This window comes from Balaenoptera ricei, chromosome 17 (genome assembly GCF_028023285.1).
Source record: "Balaenoptera ricei isolate mBalRic1 chromosome 17, mBalRic1.hap2, whole genome shotgun sequence".
NCBI classification, from domain to species: Eukaryota; Metazoa; Chordata; class Mammalia; order Artiodactyla; family Balaenopteridae; genus Balaenoptera; species Balaenoptera ricei.
The window spans coordinates 15,472,369-15,489,003 of NC_082655.1; the positions used below are offsets into that span (position 1 = coordinate 15,472,369).

At 42.7% G+C, this 16,635-nt stretch overlaps 1 protein-coding gene across 5 annotated transcripts; it reads right to left on the bottom strand.

Moving 5' to 3' along the window:
- Positions 1–64: 64 nt before the first annotated feature.
- TRMT12 (tRNA methyltransferase 12 homolog) lies at positions 65–13,059 on the bottom strand. 5 transcript variants are annotated; one of them, XM_059901383.1, is made up of 3 exons: positions 11,591–13,059; positions 2,494–2,563; positions 65–557 (listed from the first exon to the last, which is right to left on the bottom strand). In XM_059901383.1, the coding sequence occupies exon 1, from the start codon at positions 13,012–13,014 to the stop codon at positions 11,680–11,682; it is 1,335 nt and encodes a 444-aa protein (XP_059757366.1). In that variant the 5' UTR covers positions 13,015–13,059; the 3' UTR covers positions 65–557; positions 2,494–2,563; positions 11,591–11,679. The 5 variants fall into 5 exon arrangements, with proteins under 5 accessions (XP_059757366.1, XP_059757365.1, XP_059757364.1 ...); XM_059901382.1 differs by adding an exon at positions 11,441–11,503 and having other exon boundaries at positions 65–2,563; XM_059901381.1 differs by having other exon boundaries at positions 65–2,563.
- Positions 13,060–16,635: the final 3,576 nt, after the last annotated feature.

The window sequence follows — 16,635 nt, forward strand, 5'->3', positions numbered from 1 at the left end:
TGAGCGGCCGACCCTCCGGGGAAGATGCTACAAGGCCGCCTGTCGGAGGCGTCGCGGCGTGCGGTGTATGGAGCGGCCGCCCTTCGTGGTATTGGGTTGGGAGTGGTAGGCGCTACCGAGAAAAACATCCCTCTCATCTCTTTGCACATCATCCTTTCTATCTCCTACCCGATTAGGCAGAACTGCGGACCGTGGTCGGCCACATTATACTAATGTCAAGGGCAAGAACCGTTTTTTTGGTTTTTTATTTATTTTTGGCTGCGTTGGGTCTTTGTTGCTGCACGGGGGCTTTCTCTAGTTGCAGCGAGCCGGGGCTGCTCTTCATTGTGATGCGCAGGCTTCTCACTGCAGTGACTTCTCTTGTTGCGGAGCATGGGCTCTAGGTGTGCAGGCTTCAGTAGTTCTGGCATGCAGGCTCAGTAGTTATAGCTTGCGGGCTCTAGAGTGCAGGCTCAGTAGTTGTGGCGCACGGGCTTAGTTGCTCCGCGGCATGTGGGATCTTCCCGGACCAGGGCTCCAACCAGTGTCCTCTGCACTGGCAGGGGAATTCTTAACTACTGGGTAACCAGGGAAGTACCAAGAACTCATTACTAATGTGACTTAAGGGCAAGAACTCTGACCTCTGTCTTTGTTTCTAATCTTTGAGGTAAGAACACCAGGCAGTGCCTTCTTTCCTTCTCAGAGCAGAAGAGGTCATACTTTTTTGTTTTTGTAGAGGATCAGAACATGCCACCCCAAAATATGTTACTTTGACATGATTATTTTGAGCTGAAGACAGTTGAGAAACAGCAGGAACAAACAAAAAGCTCTCCACCTCAACACTTCCCTCCTTCCCATTTGCCTAAAAATAGGACATAAATTTCTATTGGTAAAGGTGTCTCCCTCCCCCTTACCAAGAAGAGGACAACTCTTAGACTCAATCACTGGCAAAGCTTATTAAGCTCATCCTTATTATCCGTTAGTTCCCCCCCATACACTCACCTTCCCACAGTCTGCCACCCCTAAAAGCCTAAACCCCTTTTCCTTTATCACTTCTCTACAATGTATTGTTCTTTGTTCCGATGCTATATAAGCCCCAAATTGTAGCCACCTCTTTGAGTTATTCAACACTTAGTTTCTCCCAGACGTACGTGCATGGCATGAGTTAATAAACTCTTGTGTTTCTCTTGTTAATCTTTATTTTATTGGTTTAATTTCCAGGGCCCCAGCCACAGAACCTAGGAAGGAAAAGATTTTTGTCCCTCCCCTACACTTTCTTGCCTATCCATGTTTTAACAGTTTCTAATCTTAATTTGATGCACAAATTTTATTAGTATAAGAATTTCTCATTAAAACTAACTTCCACCTTGGGCCCAGAACTTTCAGAAGTGGTGGCACAGTTAGCTTACATATGACTTCAAGCATGTCTCTTTAAACTCACTAGGTCTCACTCTCTCCATCTATAAAATGAAGGTTTGAATAAGATCCTGGCAAGTACTTTAAAATACTACCTTAAATCTAAATTTACATTAATGAGGTAGTTTTTAGAATGCTTTTAGGGATTTTTAAGATAAAAGATAAGCTTTCAAAGAAATAGCTGCAGTTCACTGAATCTAATCTCTTTGGCTTCTACATTGATTTCAATGTTGCACAACTCAGGTATATATTAAATTGAGTCTACCCAGAACAGTATGTGGGGTGGCTGTGTGTGTGTGTGTGTGTGTATTCATAAATTACCTATGTTCAAAAATAACAATCTGTTCATTTGGCTTTAATGGTTCAGAAGGCTTTTAGTAGCTCTAAAAAGCCTTTAGATGTAGAATGTGTAAAAACTACTTTCAATTTTCGGTTGATACTTACATCAGCCAAGTCTTTGTTACACGCAACAGGAACTGATTCTGGGCTATCTTAAGCAAAAAGGGAATTTATTAAAGAATTATTTTAATTATTCTTCAGGATTTCAAGTTCCAAGAGTGACTATGCAATTGGTCAAGCTTATTGGACCATGTATCTGTACCCAAGCTGTACCAGAGGGCAGGTACAAGCAGCTTCCTTAGTGGGAGAAAGCAGCAGGAAACAAGCACTTAGAATTACCCACCCCAGCCCTCCCTGCCAATGTATTATGTACTTCCTTCAAACGGAAGGTGGGGATGCTGGAAGAAGGGTAGGTATTGATAGCCACAAAAAGGATAAATACATATCATAACTTTATCTCAGACCTTGGGAATTACTTGGAAAATAATCTCTGATCCTAAATTACTTTATAGTTTTTCTCATTCATTAAAGTAAATTTCAGATATGCTCATGGAAATTCAGCTATTTGAATTTTCTGGTTTTGTAAATGCCAAATGAATAGGAAGATTCTGTTGTTGTTTAGTTAACAAAGGAAACATGAGAGAATATAGTGGCATTTGGAGTCAACGTTGAGTACATACTGACTGACTTTGGTTCATTCATTCATTCATTCATTCAACATTTACTGAGCACTTTCTATATGCCTGGCAGTATGCTTACCCACTTCTGCTTCTCACTAGTTCTCTGTCTCTAGACAATGTACTTAAGCTCTAATCTTCAGTATCCTCATCTGGGAAAAAGAGAAAAAAAGGTTAATAATGTCAGATAAGATACAAAACATATAACATGTATTATCCAATTTAATCCTCCACAACCCTGTCCAAGGACACAGGCAATTAAGAGTGGCAGGATTCTAACTCACACTTTTCAGATTCCACAGCCTAAGATCTGATCCTCTGCAAGTAATTGCTCATGCTTGTTACACAAATTAAAACAATATGTTTTAAGTACTTAGTATGGTATATGGTAAACAGATTATAGGAGAAATACTCATTGGAACCCCTATGATACTAACACAATACTGTGTTAGTACTGTGAAGATACTGTTTATTAGTTTGGGTTGTTATATGTGATAACCATTCAGTAGTACTGAATTTATATTAGGATATAAATATATGATAGGCTCAAATATGTTAGTCATCTAAGGTGATGGTTAAGAATAATCTGAGGGATTAGATACTGCTGAGAGGAAGAGTACAAGTAATACTAAGTTAAAAACATCTGTCAAGGCAGGGAACCTAGAGGAGATGTATATAGTATCCCTCTGACAGACGGGAAATATAGGATCCTTCACCCTGGACGGGATCCTGTCATCCAGGCTTCTGATAATCACTTCTAATTTCATAGCTACACCCAAATGAGTAGAACAAAAGCTTCAAGGTGAAAGATGCAATATTGCAAAGATGTCAGTTTTACTTTATAGGTTCAATGTAATTCCTCCCCCCAAAAAAATCTCAGAAGGATTTGTTTTCAAAAAATTGACAAGCTGATTTTAAAATCCGTAAGAAAATGCAAAAGGTCAAGAATAACTAATGCAATCTTAAAGAACAAAGTTGAATGATTTACAGTATCATATCAGGACCTATTCTAAGGCTCTAATTTAGACAAGATGGTATTGGTGGTACATGGATAGAAAAACTGACCCATGGAACAGAAGAGAAAGTCTAGAAATAGCCCCACGCATATACAATCACCTGATTTATCATAAAAGTGACACTACAGTGCAGTGGAAAAAGGATGATTTTTTAAAAACAGCACTATAGTGGGACTCTATGGATACTACCTAAGGACAGCATATAACTTAATGGTGAAACACAGTAGAGGCATTCTCCCTAAAATTAGGAACAATTTAACATTGTATTAGAGGTGAGGGGGTGGGAATAGAGCAAGTTAAAAAGCCAGAAGCTTTCCTTTTTAATCAAGACTTAGCTGTTTTTCTTGAATGAATGCTCCTTAGATTGTCGCAAGCCTTTAGTTTCTAGAATTCTGAAAAGGTTGATTTTTACAATTTTTGCCAGTGTTCTCATTGCTTTTTATGGAAGAGCCAGTTTTTAGAGGTCCTTATTCTGCCATTTTGGAAGTTGCCCATTTTACTCCTGATATTGGGTAGGAAAGTATCAAAGAGACACCCTAGTGGATGCATTGAGGGTGAAATATATTCCTTTCTGCCCTCATTGTCAGTAACTCCACTTCCTCCTGATCAGATTCAATTACTCCAACCAGGATGGTGATTCTTTCTTGTCTGCTGGTCTCTTGGCACAAGGAGCCTAAAAGTACTGGGAAACCTCAGTAGGTTAAAGTTTAATGGATCTATTAACTGTGTCTCCTGATGAAACAGTTCCCCTGATAGGAACCAGCCCCCTAGAGCAGGGGTCCCCAACCCCCGGGCCTATTAGTAACCGGGCCACACAGCAGGAGGTGAACGGCTGGCGAGGGAGCAAGTGTCATCTGCCGCTCCCCATCGCTCCCCATCGCTCGCATTACTGCCTGAACCATCCCCCCAGTCCGTGGGAAAACTGTCTTCCAGGAAACCGGTCCCTGGTGCCAAAAAGGCTGGGGAGCGCTGCTCTAGAGCAGAGCTGTGGGGATGGGAAACACGTGGATCAGTGGAGACAGAAAGCGGGTGTATTAATTTCCTGCTGCTGCTGTCACAAATTACCACAAACTTCGTGGCTTAAAACAACACATTTATTCTCTTAAATTACGGCGATCAGAAATCTAAAATCAAGGTGTCAACAAGGCTGTGTTTCTCCTGAAGGCTTTGGGAGAGTATCCGTTTGCCTTTTTCAATTTCTGGAGGCTGCCTACATTCCTTGGCTCATGGTCCCTTCCTTACATCACTCCATCCTCCTGCTTTGGTCATCAGATCTCCTACTACTTGCTCCCATCTCCCTCTTACAAGGACCTCTGAGATTATATTGGGTCCACCTGGATCATCAAGGCTATTCTCCCCATCTTAACTTAATCACACCTGCCAAGTCCCTTTTACCATGTAAGATCACATATTCACAGGTTCTGGGTATTAGGACATGGACGTATTTGGGGGGCCATTATTTAGCCTACAAGGGGAATTCTATTTCTACTTTTTCATTCCCAGACTTGCACTTTCTGTCTATACTGGACATGGCACTATATAATGAGTTTGATTTAGTATACTGAGTCCTGGTGGACAGCATCCCATCTTCACATCTTCCAAGCTTTTGCTGCAGTTTCAAAAGGATTTTTCACCACTCCATCGGGCCAGCATTTTCTAGACTCTGTAGTATGTGATAGGACCAGTGAATCCCATGGTCATGAAACAGTCCTTTGCTGTAAAGTAGGTCCCTAGGTCAAAGGCAATATTATGCAGGATACCTATTGATGGACCAAACACTTGTAAACCCTTGGACAAGTAGTCTGGCCAACATCTTGTGGGCAGGAAAGGCAAACTCATACCTGGAGACAGGAAGATTCTAGTAAAGGTCAGTCACTGTCCTTCCAGGATAGGAGCCCGATGTAATCAACTTGCTACCAAGTAGCTGCTTGGTTTCCTTGAGGGATGCTATTGTATCAAGGGCTCAGTGCTGAACACGAGGGAGTGGCCACTTGGTGAGTGGAAGCCATGCTGTTGGCCTCTTGCTCACCTGCATCCCTAGGACATGACAATGTACATGAGCCCATTGTGCCAGTACTGGGACAGCTGATGGCTGCGGTTGCTTAAGTTACTGGCCAAGTCTGTTTACCTAGTTGTTGAGTGCCTGTTCTGTGGTGGATTATCCCTGGTAGGCATTGTTATACAACACAAAGTTCTTTACTCATGTGCCGAATCCCGCAGATTTCTCCACTGCTTCTTCTCCAGGCTTCCCTGTCCCTGATCTAATCTTTTTCATGCCAGGCCCCTGATCATCTAGCCAACTTATCTGCCACTTGCCAAGAAGATATATTCTTACTTCAAACCACTTCTTTTTCCACACAAAGTGGATGACCAGGAATACTGCCCCAAATTCTGCCTTTTTGGAGAATTCACCTGTCTTTTAACAGCACTCCTGATTTGGGCTGTAGGGCAGAAGTCTATTTTTGTTTTGAACCCATATTCCAATAAACCCATCGGTGAACTTAGCTTGGGCTTTTTTGTCCTGAATCAGCTAGACAAAAGAGCCTCTCAAGCAGCCACAGTTGTGAACTGAGGGAGGGACCCTGGTTCAAGAGTTATACGTATGATACGGGAGTCTGGACCACCTGCCTATGTACCTATTCATTTCCCCTGGCCCTACTTGTCACCGATCCCAGGTGTACCACTTCCACCTTATGATGGATTGACTTGGTGGGTCTGACAAAACCTAGCTCATGAAGGGTTACTTGATGTCCCATGAGATGCTCAGTTCCTACCAAGGCCCATCAGCTTGCAAGGAGCCATTTTTGAATGACGTGTGGTTCTCCACTGCAGATGCTTTGGCCTTGCTACAGAACCTAGTAGTCTACCTTGCGATTCTCCAGTTGGAGCTTGCCATAAACTCCCATGGCTGCTATGCTTATCACAGATACTCTTGTCCCGTAGACTCTCCTGTATTGAATGGCCCATGCAGTACGGCTAATTACACTGCAGGCTGTACCTGCTACAGAGCCTTTATGTGCTCTGGATCCCACTGAAAACTGGCAGCCTTCCAGTCACCCAGTATATGAGTCAGAGCAGTATTCTCAAGTTCTGAATTCCCACAAAGAAGCCTGGAGCTTGATGTGCATTCTTGGTGGCAGAATATTGATAAAATGAGTGAGATGCAAAAATTTGTTCTTTACTACGAAGGAGACATCTTGACATTCAAGCAGACCACTGCACCCTAAAAATTTCACTGATGTAAAAGGTTGCTTGTTCTTATTAGTGATTATTTCCTATCCTTGGGAGTATAATATGCTAGCTACTTATTGTTTACCTGGCCCAAGTAGTAATGATGTCAGGAATGTAATAGGTCAGTGTGACATTCCATGGAAGGTTCAGATGGTCTAGATCTCTTCTGACTATATTATGATAGAGGGTGGGCAAGTACTGTTCTCTGTCCTATATGAATGCAAACTGCTTCCCATCCCACACCCTCAGCACCCAGTTCAACAGACTCTCATGGCTCCTGTTGGTACATGTAGGTTAGGTCCTGCATCTCCTTTGGCACATATGCCCATTTGAAAGTGCTGAAAGTAGACACACAAAGTGAAGGGAAAGGAGCTGCAGGACAGCTGCTTCACCATGGTGCTGCAGAACTGCTTTGTTTTTTCCATAAAGTTTTGCTACTTTTATTTGAATTTTGAAACTGTACGTTTAGCTTTGATTTTAAAATAAAATTCAATTACTAAAAGAAAAAAAGGGAAACTAGGACAGTCTATCCATCTGTATCTACCTACCTACCTAATATGTGTGTGTTATACCAAAATTCAGTTTTAGCCTCATATTCAATATTTTCTACTTACCTTGGATTCAACCTTGACCTTTAAAAACCCAAAGAGACAAATACCTATTTTCTCACTGTTTCTGGCCTCTCTGAAATTGTGATTGTTGGTCAGGAAATCTTGCAAGTTATTATCATATCTAATCAGAAAGATATCATTGCTAATATTTTAATATTCATTTTATAATATAGGTAATTCTAACATAATTCTAAACATAATTGTAGCAAGAAATTCTTATGTGCTTTACATGTTGAAACATTGTCAGCTGAAGTGTGTATATTATTGCTAGAGTGAATTTCATCAATAATAATGATTGTGAAAGCTAGTACATTTACGTCAAAACAATTATTATAAACTTCTAAATAGTTTAAAAAAAATTGACAAAATTTATGAAACAACAGCCCTCAAGGCATCGGACATAGGCAATGAAGAGCAATGGTCCATGAGAGGTGCAAAACAAACCAGGTGAGCCATACAATTGCTCCAACTTACAGCCTGGAGAAGTTTTCCAGGCTGTGGCATGAGGATGGAGTGGAGGCCAGCAGTCTGACTCCCTGAGGTGAGGAGGTGAGTCCTGGGAGCCCAGGTAAGTAGAGTTCACAGGGTAGAATGCCAGGGAGGAAAAAGCCACACACAGAGGGAACTCCAGAGATCTGCTGACCGTTCCCTTAAAAGTTTTCAGCTGAGTAATGATCAGCCCACATGATAGGAAACTACCAAAAGCCAACAAAAGACCCACCAGAAAGGATAATAGGAAACAATACTCAAGAGCTCACACCACACAGGGTGGTGGATAATTCCTGTTCCTACGTACAGCAAGAGTGGAAAAATCTCATAATTCACAAGGCGTCAGAGAACGAAGAAAGGTCCTGCTTCAATAATGGAAAAAAATTAATCCTAGACCATATGCTGCTCTAACAAATGCTTAAAAGCAAGACTCAAAAAGACCAAACTGTTTCCAAGTAACCTAACTGTATTCCAGAACAAAACTCAAAAATGCTTTTAAAAATATGAAAAGTTTTAATCATTTAAAATAATAGTTTAGTTTGAAAATGACTAGTTTTATGGCTTGCCAATGTGAAGTGGCTGCACCTTGAGGCTGTTCAGAGTGACATATACTGGGTTTCTTCTCACACGTGTGCCCAGGGTGGAAGAAACTGAATTAAAAATGCTTTTTCTATATATTTGTGTCTCATCGTTTTAAATTTCTGTTTGTATATTTTAAATATATACATTATACTCGTGTATTAATACATGCATGTAATTTATTAAAATTATGGAGTGAATGAATAGAGCAGCTCACGGTCGAGGGAGTTTGATAAAATCATTATTATTGTTTTTTAATCCCAACTTCTCCATCAGGTGGGTACATTAATCAGCAACTAATACTAATGCCCGCAAAGGAAGCCTTTAGAGCTTTTACAAATTCCTGGATTGAATTTGTAAGGACGCATTGAGCCTCCTGACCCCTTCAGTCTTTTCCCCTTGGTTCCACTAAATGTCTCTTCTGGGTCAGGCCATCCAGCAGGTGCTTGGAGAAAACTGTACTGTAAATGGATATACTCAGGTGGAGAAAAGGCTTAAGGGACCCTTATTCTCTTCCATCACACGTAACTCCTGCTCACTCTTTAACTCTCAACTTAGGCATCCCTGCTCCCACCTTCCCAGCCACCCTCTCCACCTCCCATAACCCAGATCCTATGCGTGCCTGTAAAAACCCATTTGTTTCTATATGTGCACTTAGTACATAGTACTGACATTGTTTCATCTGTGTCCATGTCACCAGGTGGTGATTCCATTGTGGGCAGGACTCAGGTTTACTCACCTCTACGTCCCTGGCCCTCCGCACAGTGCCTGATGGGGAAATTCACAGAACATCCTAATAAACCAGTGAATGGCTTTCAAAATAAAGTCATTCTGCTGTAAGTCAAGCAGATGTGCAGCAATCCCTCACAGCCAAATTGGGAAATGGTAGTTCCCCTCATACAAAGACTGAAACATTCACGATATACCAGTCACTGTGATGACAGTTAACGTATGTTAACTCATTTAAACCCAACAACTTCCCTTCAGGATATGTTCAATTGTTAACTCCAGCATACAGACGAGAAAACGAAATCATGAGAGATTCATGACTTGCCTCAGGTCACATAGAAAGTAGCGGAGCCAGGAGCTGAACGAGTGGAACCTAAATGCCACGAAGGCAGAGCCCATGTCAATCTTCTTTCCCCACTAACACTCAGGGCCTGATACGTATAACAAGTTGAATGAATTCATTTGGGTGCAGGTGACATCAGCTGCCTCTCCCACAGCTTATGGCAGGAAGCTAACTCCTCAGCCCCTGGACATGCGGCTCCCTGACTCATCTCCCTCATTGTTTCTCCCCCTGGATTGGCTCAAGCTCCGGCTGGCATCTTTAGCTTGAGGAGAGAACGCTGTAGGCACAGGTGTGAGAAGAAACCCAGGGTGTGAAATGATGAAGGCAAACGCAGGAAGGCCGTTCTGTGGGATGGGAATGGAATCTAGCAGGCTCGCTCTGAGGGGTCACATGATAGCCAACATTTCCTGGGGGCCTACTCTGCACAAGACACTGTTCTTTTTAATCCTTACAGCAACCCCCATCTTCAGCACATCTCTCACTGCTTCTTCTGTTCCAAACTGATCTAATGGCAATGCTCCAAACACTCTGAGCTTCCAAACTCTGGCACCTGTCAGTCTCTTCAACCAGCACCTGACTCCACTTAACAAAATCTCACCCAGTTTTTAAGAGCCAATTCAAACACTACCTCTCTGAAGACCTCCTCATTCAATTCTCAGAGCTTTTTTTTCCTTCCCCACCTTTACACTTCTGCAACGAGCTATCACTCATACGGCACTTACTGCGTTCTGACTCTTTCAGCATTTGTGTTACGTCTGTTGCTAGCTTGGGAGCTCCTCAGAGACAGTATCTAATGCCTCTTCATATTTCCTGTGGCTCATGTTGATAGTAGGCATTTAATATTTTCAGAACAACACAAGCAGCACCAATCCTGTCCTTACTGGCACTGCTGCAAGAGAAGAACAAGCAGCCCAGCCCAACCGCAGCCAGACAAATGCCAGGTACAATCATAATCATGATAAAGCCACACTTATCCTTTTTCTTTTTTTTGGCCTTGCCACACAGCTTGCGGGATCTCAGTTCCCCTACCAGGGACTGAACCCAGGCCACAGCAGTGAAAGCCTAGAATCCTAACCACTAGGCCACCAGGGAACTACCAAGCCACACTTCTGTTTCCTTCAACAAGCCCAGATGACTTCAAAGTGCACCAAAACAAAGCTCTGAAAATTGATTCTCGACAATTAGTCATCCTAAAGGTAAACAGTGATTCCTTACACTTAGTCATTCCAACAGTAAACAATGGCGCTGGCAGACAGCCATAAAATAAGGGGAGGCTTGGAAAACTGCACAGCATCTCACATTCCTTAGAGCTCCTTATGTTGGCCCTGATGTTCTCCGCCAGGGAAGGAAGATGGAAAGGCAGTCTGAGGCCTGTAAAAATCTAAGATTTTAATTCAAACTTTAAAAATTAGCTAGCAATTGGCAGCTACTGCACAAGCTAAGGCTGGAAATCTAGTTTCCCTGCCCTGTCATTTAAAGCAGTCATTCTTAACACTTTCTCTACTATGATAAACCTAAGACACACCCTCCCCGCACCTACTCATTTAGGAATGCTAAAGTAGACGAATGGAGGTAATACACTAGAGGAATTTTTGTCCTCTTCCATCCCTAATTTAGTCAGTCATAATAACCAAGCAGCACCACTTGAATGCCTTGCTTTGGACCCCACTGCTTAGACCCATCGATTTTATTTCTCAAATCCATTCACCTCTCACTGCCACCACCCTAGTCCAAGCCACCATCATCTCATGCCTGAACCACCACAGAAGCCTCCTCTCCCGTCTCCCTGCTTCCATCCTGGCCCCACTCCAGGTGAGTTTCCATACTGTAGCTGCAGTGATTTTGGAAACAGCACTGTGTCCTTCACTCTAAAATAACCAATGCCCTGTGCATAACTGTTTATTAGGTGACAGCCATGTGAGACCTTGCCAAGAATCCCTCATTTTGCAAATGAGAAAATTCAAGGCCAAAGGAATACTGGAACCATGTACCCCAGATTAGCTAGAACTGAGGTCACAATTCAGAACTCACCAACTGCACAGCCAGGCCTCATTTCAATGAGCCACGCTACTTCTCCCAGATACGTAGCTCATTCTGTAGGGTGTTAACGGAAGACAAATGAAATAATATGTATTGATTTAGAGCCTGCTTTTAGGGCCACAAAATATTAAAATAGATTACCAGGAGACAAGAGGGGTGAGGCCCCAGCCTGAGTTGATGCTTTAAGGGCCACTCACACGTAGATCCTCCTGTCTCAGGATCCACCTTCTCTAGCCAACTAGAGGACAGGGGCGGCATTCCAGATCCAGGACTACGTGATCCACGTGGGGAGCATAGGATTTCACTGGTTGGATGTGCAGGATTTGTGTCTTCCACGGTTTCCCGTGCACCTGTTGAAGAAGAGTGGCAATTCGACTTTCTGCAGCTTCCGCCCACCTTTGCCACTCTGGCTTGGTGGTGGCTGACAGCATTTTTCTCCTAGAATCTCTGGCAGCTCCATTTTTCAACTGGTTGGTGATCATTTGCTGAGGAGAAGACCAATACTCCTTTTCCATTTCACTGCTTCCAGGAGGCTGGAGAGTCTTCCCTGGGAAAGATTCCACATTTTGGTGAATATGCAAAATGCCTCCAGCATCCTGTCTTAGCGTTTGGCAGGCAATGGGCCAGCCTTCTTCAGAGCTGGGAATCAGCCCCAGGTTCACCCTGTCCGCAATGCTTGAGAGCTTCAGTTTTCTGTTATCCCCAAAGTGTATCTGGCATCGATCAGCTACTCCATTGAGCTCAAGGTTATTTCTCAGAGCAACTACAGCATGCGGGTTCCACTCGCAGGCATGGACGAAGGCAGCACCAGCATGAACTAGGAAAGGCAAGGTAAAATAACCAATCCCTGCATAGAGATCCACCAGCACTTCTCCAGCACAGGGCAGCGATGCCACACGAAGCTTCTCGGTGATGTTTCCGAAGGAGAACATGCACTGGGTCACGTCAAACTTATATCGGATCCCATTATCCACATGCTCTACCCAGCCATGGTCGCCCAGCAGCAGACTCACTGCTGGAGTTCGAGTGCCATCCGGTGACACCCGCCCTCGTTTGGCCAAACGCTGGACGTCAAGGGCCGAGGCAACCGTCTCCCAGAGTTCTGGTTCCAGATTTCTCCATTGCTTGGCTTGGAAACAGTCCTCACTCAGCAACAAGAGGTCACCATGTCGTTGCCAAGATCGGGGCAGATCAGCCTCCAGCTTACCTGACCACGTCACTCCGCGGCCCTCTACCCAGCGTCTCACCTCAAGACACAGCCTTTGGGCAGGTGAACAAGCCTGGGCCTTCTTTGAAAGAACAGGATTCAGGAGCTGCGTTAGCACACAGGTGCTGCCTGGAGCCACACGATTCCTCAGCTCCCGCAGGTGCTGCTCATGGAGGCTCTCTCCCAGCACCGGCAGCGCCACGGTGCCATCCGGCATCTTTTCCACACGGTGCTGTCTCTCCAGGAGTTTCTGCTTCTCGAGATATTCCCTGTATCGCTGAGTAAACCGAGGTTCAGTCACAACTGCGACAACAGCCGCGGACTTCCCGCCTGCCCTGTCCATGTTGCTGTGCCGCATTCCCTGGGAATCCCTCCGCGCGACTCCGAGTCCGCTTACTTCCGTCCGCACATCCAAGCGCAAAGACGGAAGACGGGCGCGCACGCCGCTGGCCGGGGCCGGAAGTGACGTCAAACCGGCAAGGCGGAACTATATGATATTATCGCGCTAGTTGATGAATGGCGCCGACGTTGCCGTTGCCGTGTGAGGCCGCTGCCGCCATCTTTGTTGTGGCCAACCGTTACTTGTTCCTGCCTAAGGGGAAATTAATAACAAGCAGGAATTCTGCCGGCTTAAAAATTTCAAATTAGTTGGTATCCTCCAGAACCCTCAGATACTCTCTGCAATGCTGCTCACAGATCAAAAGAAAGAAGTGAACCTGGAATGATGCAATGAATTTGGAGAAAGCCTTCCCTTAGTACCGTGCTGCGCGTAAATCTGGCACTTAAATCTCAGCCTGAGATGGAACTGTGCCCAAGGCTAAACACATTCTAGGGACACCAGTCTCCTTTCGCTTCCTTTATAAAATTGGCCAAACCTTTTCTTGTGCTCTTGCCTTTGTACTTTCTGTCCCCTTTGTCTGAAATGCCCTTCCCCTAGAAGATACAGTGGCTGGCGATTTGTCTGAAGGTCATCTTCTTGTGAGGCCTTCATTAAACACTCTCTTCCCTCCACATTATGTCTATTTAACACTGTAATTTCTTCTTTAGCTCTTGTTTTGCTATTTATTTGTTTACACTTAAAAGCCCCTCTCCCCCGGTAGCAAATAATGTTCTCATAGATAAGGGATATTCTTTTTCTGTTTACTGCTATGGCCCCAGCATCTTGTATAGTTCCTGGCCATGAGTAATGGCTTGGCAAATACTATAGTTATTAAGAGAATGATTGCTTTGAGCACAAAGAGACTTGAACATGTTCATACTTATTTAACTATTAACCCATTCCATAAATGTAGAAATGATCATAAATTCAGACAAAGATTGATACACTAAAATGGTCCTTGTTGTTTTAAACCTAAAGATGAAAGGTTAAAAGAATTATGGTACATCCTTTTGATGGAAATACTATACAATTATGATGATGATCATATGAAATTTTAATGACATGGGATGTTACTCTTATTGCAGTGCTAATTGCAAAATCTATAATTGTGCCTTAGATCATGGCATATTATTTATTTTTGTACATAAATAAATTTATTAGGGCATGCTCTAATATGTGAACATTGACGCATTGAGATTCCCTGTATGTGATGCAATTACAGATGATTCCATTTTCTTTTATACATTTTCTCTAGTTATAAATTGTATATGATGAACAAATGTTATTTTTATTTACTAGAAAAATCTTCAGAAAATCTATGATGCAGTCAGGAAAAATTTTTTTCTGGGTCTCAAACAAATCGAAACTCCCTTTATTATTTATAGCAGGGGATGGAAGAAGTCATATCTTACAAAATGTTCTTTCTCTAGGTTTCTTTCTGTTCCAACGTCAGTCTGACATCTTGCAACAATAATTAAAATAAGGTCATACAAACTTTGACCCAGACTACACCTTACTTTTAACCTGAGATAAACAAAATATGGGGGGATATGATTGAAAGCCAGCAATGTCTGAGTGTTGGAAATGGTCCTTTTAAAATTGCAGATTTACAAATGAGCCACACTTGTAGATGGCCACTTTGATCCCCGTCACTCAAGCACATGACCTCACTTTCCCCACCAGTTCCATCACTTGAACTGATTAAAAATCAGAACAAAGCAAAAGTAACCAGCAATGACCATAATAAACAAGCTTGTAGACAACCCACGAGTTCAAATACAGAAGAGGATAGTTACTTAGTAAAGGAGAAGTAGGCTAGGGAGATTAGCTGGAGAGTAGAGGGGAGGTTGGGCAAACTTTTTCACAAACTGGCCCGCCCAGAGTGGCCAGAAAGATCTAATTCCACCTTAATCTCAGTCACAGAGACCCCACCTGGAGATGTGTTTGTATAACCATCTCTTCTTGATGAGACGCCAGCATACTGAAGACCAAGGGATCATATGCCTCACAAGAGGCTACATTCAATCCTTTAAGGGCGTTCCCCCCTGTAGGAATGAGGTTCTGAACTGTGTTGGGCTGGCTGTATATACAAGAGCTTTCGTCCACAGCTTGAGATATCCTGGAGCCTGAAAATAAGGAGGAATAATTGCTTCCCTTTAATTATTTTTCCCTTCCTACCTTTCTTCACTCTGCTGGCTGCACCTGGAATGCCTTTCCCTTCCACTGGGTCCCTCTTCTTTTGTTCATTCATTTCAGCATCACTTCTGCATATTTTGAACACCAACTATTTGCTAATCTCCCCAAGTGCTAAGCTCATTAAAGCACAGAGAATTGAATAAGATGCAGTTCTTGCCATCACACAACTCAGTTTTGTGTTATTGGTACATTCACAAATAAGTTTAAATGCTACTGGAGTTTCAGTTTCTTCATGCTTTGTGAATGTGGAGAAGAGATCAAGCCCTCCTCCTCTTACCTTTTGAAGAACACATCCTGTTGCTTTTCCTCCTCCCTCACTGAATGCTTCTTTTTATGGGTATAATGGTCTACCATTTCCTCCCTACGTGGTATCTCCCAGGCACTTCAAACTCAACACTTCCAAAATGCACTCACTTCTCCCCACTTCTCTTTAGCTCGTGAAATGCCCCTGCCAGTCTCCTAGACACTCACGTCAGAAACCTGGGACTTTTACTTATGCCTTGTTCTTGCCCTCGGTGTTTAAAACAAAGCCATCTCCATTTTTGATGGACTTGACCCGCCTTGACATAGTTCCACAGGGAATCTCCATCTCTCTGTCCACAGTGACATTGCCTTAGACCTTGTCTCACAGCTTCCTGAATGGACATCTGCCTGTGTTTATTTCACTGATAACACACTATTACTTGACTCCATTTATGTTATGTCAATGTATTTTTTTCATAGACTTAAAAATTTTTTAATTGACTTATAATTAACATAAAATATTATATTATTTTCAGGTGTACAGCATAGTGATTTGATATTTTTATACATTATGAAATGATTACTGCAATAGGACCAGTGACCATCTGTCACCATACAAAGTTGTTACAATATTACTGACTATATTCTCTATGTGTACATTACATCCCTGTGACTTATTTTTCTTATAGATGGAACTTTGTACCTCTTAATCCCCTTCATCTATTTCATCCATCCTCCTTACCCCTCTCCCCCCTGGCAACCACCAGTTTGTCCTCTGTGTCTATGAGTCTGTTCTCTTTTGTTATGTTTCTTCATTTGTTTTGTTTTTTAGATTCCACTACAAGTAATATCATAGGATATTTGTTTTTCTCTCTGACTTATTTCACTTAGCATAATACTCTCCAGGTCCATCTATTTTGCTGTAAATGGCAAGATTTCATTCTCTTTTATGGCTCAGTAATATTCCATTGTATATATGTATAACATATCTTCTTTATCCATTCATCTATGAATGGACACTTAGGTTGCTTCCATAGCTATTGTAAATAGTGCTGCAATGAACATATGGGTACATATATCTTTTCAAATTAGTGTTTTTGTTTTCTTCAGATAAATATCCAGAAGTGTAATTATTGGATTGTATGGTAGTTCTATTTTTAA

Excerpts from the sequence above, each read along its gene's own strand:
- TRMT12 (XM_059901383.1), bottom strand. The coding sequence starts at position 13,014 with ATGCGGCACAGCAACATGGACAGGGCAGGCGGGAAGTCCGCGGCTGTT.